Source organism: Eublepharis macularius, chromosome 1 (genome assembly GCF_028583425.1).
Source record: "Eublepharis macularius isolate TG4126 chromosome 1, MPM_Emac_v1.0, whole genome shotgun sequence".
Taxonomy (NCBI): Eukaryota; Metazoa; Chordata; class Lepidosauria; order Squamata; family Eublepharidae; genus Eublepharis; species Eublepharis macularius.
Window position 1 is genome coordinate 172160484 of NC_072790.1, and position 11880 is coordinate 172172363.

General features: G+C 41.0%; 1 protein-coding gene across 1 annotated transcript; it reads right to left on the reverse strand.

Annotated features, from left to right (window-relative positions):
• Positions 1–1387: 1387 nt before the first annotated feature.
• Positions 1388–3928, reverse strand: SAYSD1 (SAYSVFN motif domain containing 1). The gene is made up of 2 exons (XM_054986782.1): positions 3746–3928; positions 1388–2745 (listed from the first exon to the last, which is right to left on the reverse strand). The coding sequence occupies exons 1-2, from the start codon at positions 3863–3865 to the stop codon at positions 2410–2412; spliced, it is 456 nt and encodes a 151-aa protein (XP_054842757.1). The 5' UTR covers positions 3866–3928; the 3' UTR covers positions 1388–2409.
• Positions 3929–11880: the final 7952 nt, after the last annotated feature.

An 11880-nucleotide genomic window follows, 5' to 3' on the forward strand; every position in this document is an offset into this window, starting at 1 on the left:
ACCTCTATTTTGAGAAGCAGTTTCATTTTAATATTGCATGTATAAGATTTTTAAAGGCAATTACAAATGTCAAGTTCAACTGTGTTGTGAATGTATATTGTTTTCTTGATAAATCAATGTATTTGCCAATAAAGGTACTATTATTAGTGCTATCTGTGTATGTCACCTTTCTCTGAAATATTTCAGATAAACTGTTATTTTTTCCAAACTTTATAACATATCCATTGTGCTTTAGCAGAGACCATTATTAACTCTCTTTACTAAGTAACCTACTACATTGTCACAGAATGTTATAAAAATACGGTCCTGAATTCAGTTATGCAGCTAATATAAAATTAAAATCAATTGTATTAGGGTAAGATTTGACTTGCAGCTACAGAATTAGTACTGTGCTAAGCAGTACCCATTTTACAACCCCATAACTTGAAGAGTTACCACCCTCACCCTGCAAGAAGCAGGAGTTTAATCGCAGGTAACACAGCATGTGTGAGCATAGGCAAGGACATTTTTGAGGGGATCGTAGGGAAAACATATCCCCAGTTGTAACTTCACCTTATGCGAGGGAATGATCAAGTAACACAAGTCTCAGAAAAGTAAAGGGGATAACTTCAAGCTTAATACTTAATAATAGAGAGCCACTTGTGCATAAATTTCACTCTACCCACAAGCAGTATATTTTGATACTCTAATTTGGGTTAGAACCCAAACTAGCTTAAAATTACTCTGACTCGGCTCTAACAGGATGCTGCTTGTTTTGACATACCAAACATTCCTGTTATGTATACACATTTGCAAAATGCAAGAATGTGGAACATTTTTTCTTAGTTATTGCATTCATTGCATGGGATGCATTTTTAAGGTAACACACTTGCACTTCAATTCCCAGGTGTGTATATATTAAGTCAAGATAAAACTCAACAATAGGGGATTTGGAATCACATAAAATTGGGATGCACCCCATTAGTCCACCACAATCAAAGAACTAGGCTCGTCTCCTCTTGAAACTGGATTTTTATTAAAGTGGAGATTATGAGCAGTATACTGCTAATTTGCAGTCTTCAGCTTTTCTGTGAATTCTTACTACTCTCTATATTGAGGAAGAATATGAACGCCCTTTCCTGCCATCAGCAGAGCTACTTTTATAGGATTTGCAAAGCCGTTTGATTACCTTTGGAACAAATATGCAGTTGGTTGTTGTGGATTTTCTGGGCTATATCGCCGCGGTCTTGGCATTGTAGTTCCTGATGTTTCGCCAGCAGCTGTGACTGGCATCTTCATAGGTGTAGCACTGAAAGACAGAGATCTCTCAGTGTCTCAGTTTGACACTGAGAAATCTCTGTCTTTCGGTGCTACACCTCTGAAGATGCCAGTCACAGCTGCTGGCGAAACATCAGGAACTACAATGACAAGACCACGGCAATACAGCCCGGGAAACCCACAACAACCATCGTTCTCCGGCCGTGAAAGCCTTCAACAATAAATATGCAGTTCCTCAAAAGTCTTGGTGGTAGGAACAGAAGAAATAGAAAACAAGGCACTTGCATCCCTCTCACTTCAGTGGAAGAGCTAAGCACATGTTTAGCCCATGCAAATCAACAGGATCTAAGAATGCTAGCCTCCATTTTCTGAAAGTACATCAAACTCACTTAGGCTGCTTTACCATGATACAGGAATACATCGAGTTTTACAAGAACTATCATTTTGTCCCATTAAATAAGAGACAAGAGAGGAAATTCTGTTCAACTAAACCTAAGAAGAAACTTGATTCTTGTCTAGCAGGTTATTTTTCAGTAAAAGAAATACGCTTTACACTAAGAATTTATTTGTGGCTTTTGATGAAGCTGTGAGCCTTGTGAAACGGGACAATTTAGCCAGGCAAACCCGTTGCCAATCTCCCGCCGGAAGCAGCCGGAGAGTGTGGGCGCTCCCGTCTTCTTGATTTGACCCTCAGCACTTGTGAATAAAGCTTTGGATTGCAGCAGCAGTCTTTTGGCGTGTCCTTAGTGTGCCTTTTGCCTTGGAGTTTGGGACCGTTCCCCCTGTCCTTTTGCCATTAAATAATTTACCAAATGATAGATTTCACATCATTTCTAGGATCCTCTACTAGATATGCTTAGCTGTTGAAAAGATAATTGCACCAAAATAAAGTTAGGTTTTACACTACCGTGGGGATACCTCAAATGGTCCATGGCAAACACTACATATAAAAACCAACCATTCATCCAAAATATAAGTAATAAGTTTAGTTCACCACAAGAAAATCCAATAAAATCAGTCTAAAAAATTTGTTTCTGATTCAACCTTTACATATTCATAAGTCCCTCTTTTTTGCCACAGAAAATGGTTTCCGTTTAATTCAAGTGAAAAAGACATATTCGCAATAGTTACAGGCAAGAGTTGATATACCAATTACCTCTCAGCTAAAGGCCGATACTGTAATTCTCTCTCAAGTTGTTCTGCTGTGAGTGTTCCTTGTATAGCTTCACAACCTGGGTTAAATACAGAGTAAGCACTTTTTTCTCCATTCTGTCTTTCTCCAGGGCCACGGGTTCCTACATAGATCCAATAAAACATAGACAGGACAAAATAAGGCAAACCAAATTCCAGTTCCACAAACAGTCCCAGTAAGACCAGCCAGAGAAGAAACTTCAGAAAGGTCAGGTTCATAAAAAAGTAATGGGTCCACCATGGTGGAGGGGATGAAAACACTTGGTCCTTGGGCCTGTATAGTCTTTGACTGGATTCCTACGAAATGAAGCCAAGAAAAGATTATATGGTTAGTCATACAATGGATATGGTGTGTTTGGTAAAACAAAAAAAAAGGGTAAATGAACTAAGTACATTGTAACTGGAACATATCAATACCTAATAGTCCTCACAATATACACAGATCTTCCCCCAATACACACACACACCATATCAGAATGACATTTTGTTACAGAATTCAAAGCATTATGCTTTAGCAGCACTTGGATGGGGTTGCTCTGCAGAAGAAGGCAATAGCAAACCACTTCTACTTCTCACTTTCCTTTAAAGTCCCTTGCTGGTATTGCTCTAAATTATTTATTTTACTTCATTTCTCCCCAGTGAAAACTGAAAGCAGCTTATATTATTCTCTTCTCCATTTTCTCCTCACAACCAGCCCTGTGAAGCTGGTTAGTCTGAAAGCTTATAACTGTTCCAAGGTCACCCAGCAAGCTCCTATGCAGGGATTTCAACCTGGTTCTCTCAGATTCGAATCTGTCACTCTAGCCCCTAACACCACACTGCCTGTGGTGAACCAGGGTTTAAATTCCTATTTGTACCAGTTTAACTTCCTGCTTGGCCAAGGCACGTCTCAGCTTAGCCTACCTTGTTGTAAGTGGAACCTGAGACGCCCCATTTAGATTCCCTACAAACACTTCGGGGGCAAGGCTGTATATAAATATGAAACAGAATCGATAAATTGGCATCACACTTTTTCAGGAAGTTTGGAAGACGGAATGAGTGCCTGCAACGAATAGCTCACATCCCATCATAACGTCCAACAAGGATTTCCACCTTCAACACGCACAACCCTCACAGAAAAGTACAAACTGAAAGCACACCAGAAAGCCCAACCAGTTACTTCAGTCCACAGAAGTCAGTGGGATTGGACGGCAGTAGCGTTGCGCACAGCCACGGGGCTCAGCGGCCTTGCCTCCTTGGAGACTGGACTGCCTCTGTTTCTCCACCGCGCCAGCTCAGAGCTCTGACACGAACCCACCTCACTCTGGGCCTGGGCCTTTTCGGGCACTAGAGCCGCGGCCTTTGAAGGTGGCTTTGCGGGAGGAGGGTCGGCGGTAGCGCGGCGAGCAGCTCGGAACTGCGCCAGTTTCCACTCCATGGAGAAAAAACGCCGCCACCATAACGAGCGCAACCGGCGGCCAGGAATTACTGCATCCGCCGCCTTCCGGGCTGCGTGGGCGGGGCCTACCGGTCGGTGCGGAGCGTCGGACCGCGCCGCCCTCGGGGAGGGAAGGCGCCTCGCTTTGTTCCGACCTCCGCTCCGAAAGAGCAGCTTTGTGCATGCTTTTTACTGTAAACAGCAGTCTATGCTCTTCCCTCAGAGGGATTTGCATTCGCCTAAGCCTGGGTTGGGGGAGTGCTCCAAAGAGTTTGTTCTTTTTTATTATCACTAATTTTTGTCCCGCTCGGCGCCCTCCTCTGAGGAGCACTGGGCAGTATATGCAGAGGAGTTAGCCGTGTTAGTCTGTGGTAGCAAAATCAAAAAGAGTCCAGAAGCACCTTTAAGACTAACCAATTTTATTGTAGCATAAGCTTTCGAGAATCAAGTTCTCTTCGTCAGATGCCTGATACAAGAACCACGAGAGGTAGATTGAAACTGATTGAGAGCCCAGTGTCTCCTACAGAGTTCCAGGTTGAGTGAGGATTTGAATGTAGCCTTCCAGTAGCCACCACAAATGCCATTGTTCTAGATCTAGTTGGTTAGTCTTAAAGGTGCTAGTGGACTCTTTACCATTTAAATACCATTATTGTTATTGTTAGTATACAGAATTACAGAAGAATAAATGCAAGATAGCAATCACAATAAACCTGCTCCTAAGCTTAGGTATGTGCTGTCATGTTGCAGCCAGCAAGGGCCTTCAAGGTAAGTGAAAAGAGGCAGAGGTGGTTTAGATTCCAAATTCTAAGGAGATCAGTCTATACCATGCTGCCTATCCTCCCTCTCCTAAACTTGTGATGATGGAGAGTGCTTTCCAGTCACAGCTGACTTATGGCAACCTCTGGTGAAGTTTTCATGGCAAGAGACTAACAGAGGTGGTTTGCCATTGCCTACATCTACAGCCCTGGTCTTCCTTAGATGTTTCCCATCAAATTACTAACAGAGACCAACCTTGCTTAGCTTTCAATAGCTGACAAGATCAGGCCAGGCTTGCCTGGGCGATCTAGGTTAGGCAAGCCTTAAACTTACTTACTTTATAAATAACACTTGCAGTGATGCAAAGCTAAACACACACACATGTATAGTAATGTTAATGTAAATAAATAAAATGTACATTCAAACTCTGCAAATGATCCATATTATTTGATAAGACTCTATAAAATTTGTTATGTTTTTAAAAAATAAAATGAGTTTGCAGTATCCCATGCTTTAGCAAGTCAGAAGGAAGTTCTGAACACTTCCAAGGTTTTGTTACTAGGATTTTAACACCTATAAATAAATTACAGATTAACAGTTCGAGCAAGTAGACCAAGTAATATATAAAGTGGGTCTGAATAATTTCATAATTCAACAGGGTGCAAAATAACTTTTACAATTTTTTATATGAGGACAATACCACCCAATGTGAATTTAGTCTATAGGCAGAAAACACCAGCTTTTATTGGATAATCTGTGGGATGTGCCCCAGCACCCTCTCTGACATTGGGAGGAGCACTTCTTGAATCACATGCTGGCATCTCAAAATGGCATTTCCAGTTACTGTTCATGCAGTTGGGCAGCCAAGTCTGCCGAATGACTAATTTTCAGGACTGGTAGCTAAGAATCAGTACCCAGAAGCATGTGAAATACCACATTGCATATGAAAAGTGCATCCTTTTACTATAGAGTAATTGCGATTAGAGAGCTAGACTTCTAGGTCAGAGGAAATGAAAAGGCAGATATCTCTCATTTTGGAAACAGAGTACTTTCTCCTGCCCTTGCCTTGTCTAGTGACATCTCACCAGCCCAGGCAGCATCATTTTTACATCATATGCAAAATGCAGCCAGCTGTAGGTTTCATGTTCTTGTTACTTGCAACTTTATGCTTATGAGTGAAATGGCAGCACTTGCTTTTTAGCAGCTGCAAGGAACGGGGACAATCCTTATCCTTAGTCACTGCCCTTAGTGGGTTTTCCCAAGTGTAATACTTCCTTCTTTTACAAGGTAGTCAGTAGTGTATCCATAGCTGACGGAAAAAAGAGTTAATAGTTTTTAACAAGACAAAAGAACCCTCATATACTAAGGAAAGTCAGGAATTTAAAGTATTTTAAATTATTTCTGTCATGAAGGCAAAAGAGTTAATTGGGATCAATTATTCTTTCCCAAACATGCAGGAATACAGCATTGCCATTCATGACAATGTTGTTCCCGTCCATGTACTTTCAGCTAGGCTTGAGATGCTTTTTCAGTAGTGGCACCTTGCCTATGGAATAACAACAACAGCTACAACTACATTCAATTTATATACTGTCCTTCAGGACAATTTAACTGCTACTCAGAGCAGTTTACAAAGTATTTCATTATCCCCACAACAATCGTCAACCTCTGAGGTGGGTGGGGCTGAGAGAGCTCTGGAAGAGCTGTGACTGACCCAAGGTTACCCAGCTGGTTTCAAGTGGAGGAGTGGGGAATCAAACCTGGTTCTCCAGAGTAGAGTCTCACCACTCTTAACCTCTACACCAAACTGACCCCTTGAAGCTCACCTGATGCCTTCACTGCTCGTTTTTAGACACAAGACCAAAATGTTTCTGTTTACAAAGGCTTTTAATTAAGGGCTTGATCTTCTAACTCCTTGTATCTACTGTGCTTTTAACCTGAAAATTGTTCAATTCATTTTAAGCAGCTCAATGTTTTTATGCTCTATCTGGGTTTTTAATGCTGGATTTTAATTAACAGTTTTGATGTTTTTAATTATGTTTTATTTTGTAAGCTGTCTCTGGCACATTCCCTGAAGAGGTGGTAGAGTTTTTTTTCTAAATAAATAGAGAATAAATAATTTAATTTGGCTTTCTAAGGAACAGTGGTAAGATTGCGTTAGCCTACTTTTAACAACAACAAAAACCCTAGAAAAAGTAGGGTCTTTCATTTTAAACTTTGTTTTTTTAGAGCTCCCCTACTACACAAGAATGGTCAGAAAGTCATCACAAGCTCACCTTACACTGGATTCTTGCTTATGTGGCAATATCCCAATCTGTCCCACGCATATAAAGTCAACATGGCTACAAGAAAACTAGCCAGATGCAATTTTCCTCAAGTGTTCCTGAGTTTCCGCACATATTTCTAGAGTTTCTGGAAGCTCACAAGAGAAAGTTGCAAGAATTTCTTAGCCCTTCATTGCAAGTTGTGGCAGGAAGAAAAGAGTAGAATGCAGAACAAAAAAGAGAAAGGTGGCAGAAGAACAACAGAGTTAGTTCCCTCCAGAAAAATATCTTCCCCTTGCCCGACATTTCATGATGCTGCAGAGGGACTAACTGTGAGTTTTATGAAAATTCAAGAATTAATACTCCAGTCTTGCATTGCTGTTTTGTTGAAAATCTGTTTTTGGGGAAGGCAAAGCGAAATCGAATCCTTTTTGCACCTACAATTTTCCCCACTACAAGTCTCCCTCTACAGAGGGTTTCAAATACATGTCTGATCTTACTTCGTGGAATATTTTAAATAGGAAAGAGTTAATCACCCTTCCTATTCCGAACTTCTCTGCTCTTAAAATAGCTGTTTAAAATAACAAAAACAATCATACAATTTTGGGGCTTAATATATATAGTTTCCACATGGCTTATAGTCATCTCTGCAATAGGGAATATTAATGAATGGATCTAAACACAAAAAAGAATTAGAAAATGGGCTATATAAGGCCAAAAGTAAGATGGAAGAGTGTTCTCTCTTCATTTTAGCATGATTAACCTTTTCAAATGTCTAATTATCTGGTTTGTAAAATTGCATTTGCAAGTAATTTTACAAGCAGCAGTTCCTTGTAAAGGTCATTTACCTTTATTATCATTATTATCTTTATCTGGCCAACTGGAGCTCCCCCCATGCTCCATTTTATGGTAAGAAATTATTTGAATAAGTATAATCTATTACAGAACTGAGTGTAAGGAGCTAGTTATTTTAATACGATATTAACTTTGTCAGAGGTCATTACACTGGGACCACATACTTTTAAATTTTTTCTGCTTAGAGATGTTTATTCACTTGCAATAACTTTTCCAACTCACTGTTAATTTCCTCAGTTCTTAGTGGCTGTACGTCAGCATCAAAAGACATGAGAGTTCCATTGGGATGGGGGGAAAGTGTCAGTCTGTTCTGTGTAAAAGACCAAAGAATAGAAAAGTCTTGCTTAATCAGACGAAAGGTCTGTCTAGACAAGCATCCTATTTCCCACAATGGTCAACAAGATTCTCCCAGAAATCCCAGGAGCAGGCACAACCGAGTATATACAATATTCCAAATGCAGCTGTACCACTATTATAAATAAAGCTATTATGATTCTGATAGTTTTATTGTCAGTCTTTCCTAATCCTGGCTTGAAATTTACCTCTTCATACTACCACATAATGAGCTGATGTTTTAACTGAAATATTTACCATAACACCAAGAGTTCTGTCCTGGTTAATCGCCAGCCCTCATTACCTTACATAGACTCTCAGTGCAAACTATCACTGGCATTATTTGTAAGCTTCTGATGTTGGGGACTAAGGAGAGGTTAGGCATACTGCTTGTTTACTGGCTGTCAAGTTCCCCGTGTCTCAGCAGAGGTGCTCTTGGATATGATCCTTGAGATACCTAGACTGATTGTTCTGCGGGACTTCAACATTCATGTAGAGCCTACCTCGGCAGGGCCAATCCAGGACTTTAGAGCTTCTTTGCTTTGGGCCTCTCTCAAATTGTGATAGGCCCAACACATGAAAGTGGTCACATCTTGGACCTAATCTTTTGCACTGTTTGAGGGAAGGTCTGGTTTCAAGGCTGGAGATTTGCCCTGAACCATGAACTAACCACTATCTACTCAAGGAAAGGATGAACATGGCCCCAACACCATGCAGGGAAGCAGTGTTAGCAGTCAGACCCTACCACACTAAAAGAGCAGTTTATGAATGTATTATTATAAGCCCCTTCCTCTTATGCCATAAGCACATGGCACTTCTGAGCCCAAGGTGGTTGCCAGCTCTGCTGGAGTATGGAAAACTACCAGAAGCTGAATCAGGTGGCTGGCTAGCTGATGCCGCCCCCCCCCCCCCCCACGGAGAGTGACACATATCACCACCACCACCCTGCCTTGGAGAGTGACACATACCTAAGAACAATGATGTCTCCCAAGATTTCTTGGCTAATTCCATCAATGCCCTCTTCCTCAATCCCATCCGGCAATTGCTGGGTCCTCAACGCCCATTCACACCTTTTGTCTACCTCAGGTAGAGCCATTAAGCCTCTCCTAATGTATTGTCCTAACCTCTGGACAAGCCATCAAGCCATTGTCTTTGAGGCAAAGATGTCAGTTTCACCCCAGGATATGTTTTATTCTATAACTGGGCTGCCCAGCCATGTGCTCAGTGTGTATGTGTTCTGGGACCCACCCTTGCACCCTCAAGTTTGCTTGAGCTTTCTCCTCCCTATGAATCACTGGTCTTTTTGCTGCTGCTCCCACAGACCCTTCCTTCCTCGGGACTGGTAATTATCACCCTATCCCAAATCACTTTCTCCCATTTTCCTCCCTGATTTTCTTAGTTAGCCCCGGGTGTATGCTGTGTGTGTTTTCTGTATGCTTGCCTTTTAGTTATCTGTTAATAAAAAAACCTTTCCAGTTGAAAATCTGCCTGATTTATTTGAGAGTTTTCTAAGGGGACAATCCCCGTATATATAGGTAGAGAGTCCCAGTTATCCCTTTTCTCTGCCTCCTTAATGTTAATTCTCCCAACTAATTAAGGAAACCTACTATTTGGGTAACAGGGGGCCCTGTTAAAATGGTCTGCCTGTGAAGGTTTATGTATCCTGCTGGATTCCAAATTGCTCTGGGGAATTTTAGGATTTCATGCACATGCTCTACTGAGGTTGCAGTGGGAGCTTGGAATAAAGCTTCTTGAAACTATTGAAAAGGTTGCCCCTTGTCAATCTCTTTTCTCCTTGACAGAACCCAGCTCCCTGATTTATCACAGAGCTCGGTGACCTGAATAAAGTTGAGAGACTTCTAAACTGATGCTAATGGGAAACTCACATTGAATCTGACAGAATGTGCTATAGAGCTCAGTAATAAGAGAGTTAAGTTGGCCAAGGAGTAGCTACCACAGCACAGCTCAAGGAAAACATGAATGCAGAAGTTAACTGAGGCAGATCTGAAGGTAGCAATAAAGTACCCTCTGGTTCCTTTAATCAATGAGCTAACATTTCCTGTTCTTTTCTTTTGGTTTTGCTTGCCCTTTGGGTTACTGTTGATTTTACTGATTTTCTGGCTTCAGTTTCTGCTCCATAAAGATTTCCTGAAGCAGAAAGCAAAGACTCTTGAGATCCCATGGCTAGATGCTCTGGGACAAAGGCTACTAAAATGGTATTGTGCTGGTCAAATCATGCCACACTTGAATGCTCACTAGTTACTATCCCAGTTGCCCACCATCAAAGAGATCAAGATGCCACATTCTGATAATTCCGATGGGAATGTTTACTTCAAAACTGGGAGAGAATTTGAAGGAAATAACAACCACAGTGAATTGCCTGGGAGAGCTTCAAAAAGTGACTTATGGAGTCCTCCACCTATGGAAAACATGTGGCCCAAGCCTCCTCATTTGAGCTCAAAAAACACAGATCATAGGAAAATCTTCTCTGCCATTATTTCAGACAGACAGAACCAGGGTGTCAACCAGTATTACTTCAAAAAAAATTCCTTGTATAATGCTATAACGTCGCTGTGCACTCTGGCGATCACTGTCCCCATCAGTCTTCTCTCCCAGTTGTCTGAGCTCTCCAGTGTTCTTCAAATCCAGCTGTTACTTTCATCTCTGATTTTTCACATGTATCAACTTTTTTCGTGGCTGAATGAAAAGGCTGTGCAGATTTGGTTTCCGTGAAGCAAGAAATCTGTGATCTACCTATTTCCATCAGCTATAGAGCTCATTGGAAGACCAATGAAGCATTGGTGACAGGAGAAAGAAATGTTATGTCTCTGCTACCATTGCATCAGCTAGTTTATTACCATTCTAGTTTTTTAAGGTATCCGATAATCTTCTGTCTCCTAAATTTGAGCATTTATTAACTAAATATGATGGAGCCCCTTCAGTCTCCCCACTGTGAAGCAAATTTTCCCACCAGAATTCAGTCTCTCTGCTTTTGACTGAGCAGTCCCAAGTAATGTGTTAATATTTGTGGTTTAGAAAGTCTGTCCAACCCTGACATGCAGATATAATTTTGGCTTTTAGCTCAGCCCAGGAACTTGATGGGGAAAATCAGGTGCTCTTTTCCTTTCTGCTGGAAATGGCACTAGAGACTGTCAACATTCAAAAAGAAGTAACTTTATTTAACAGGCAGGAATTGAGTAAGTGTGGTTGGGATAGAAACGAGGTAAAATTTGGTTGGTATTACAGAATACATGTTGTTTAACAGGCAAAATAGTATTCTTGAAGCTTATTTTCATATATTATTGATTCTTAACAGTGAAATGTGTTTTACTTAATAATTTAGTTACAGCAACAATGTTTCTTCAGGAAGTTTCCTATGACAGTTCAAGTTTTCTGGAGTTAGACACTTTCTTTGTGCACCTGACTTGGTCTTTTCTTGAAACTAAAGGATATTTCGATCTCCTGAATTACCGAAAACCATTTTCTCTTCACAACAGATCTGAGGTCCTCCTCAGAGCCAAACCCCCTTAGAAAATGTGCAGGAATTAATCTTTTCCTTGGAAGATATAACCCCTCTTCTTTTTGGCTTGAAACAGAGTCTCAAGTCAACCCCCTACCCTATCCCTCTCATCAAAACACTCCCAGTTCTCTGGTGCCTGTGTAAAGCGTACTTTAGCTTATGCTGACACTTACAGTGCAGTCTTAAGCAGTTACTCCAGTCTAAGCCCATTGATATCAACGGGAGTAACTGTTCTTAGGATTGTGTTGTTAGACTTTTAATTCTTAGATAGAAATCTTCCTCAGGAC

Bases quoted from the DNA above. Each gene is read 5' to 3' on its own strand.
- SAYSD1 (XM_054986782.1), bottom strand. From the start codon at position 3,865: ATGGAGTGGAAACTGGCGCAGTTCCGAGCTGCTCGCCGCGCTACCGCC. The intron at 2,746-3,745 runs GTGGGTTCGTGT...TTCATTTCGTAG, and splicing joins AGGCCCAGGCCCAGAGTGAG to GAATCCAGTCAAAGACTATA.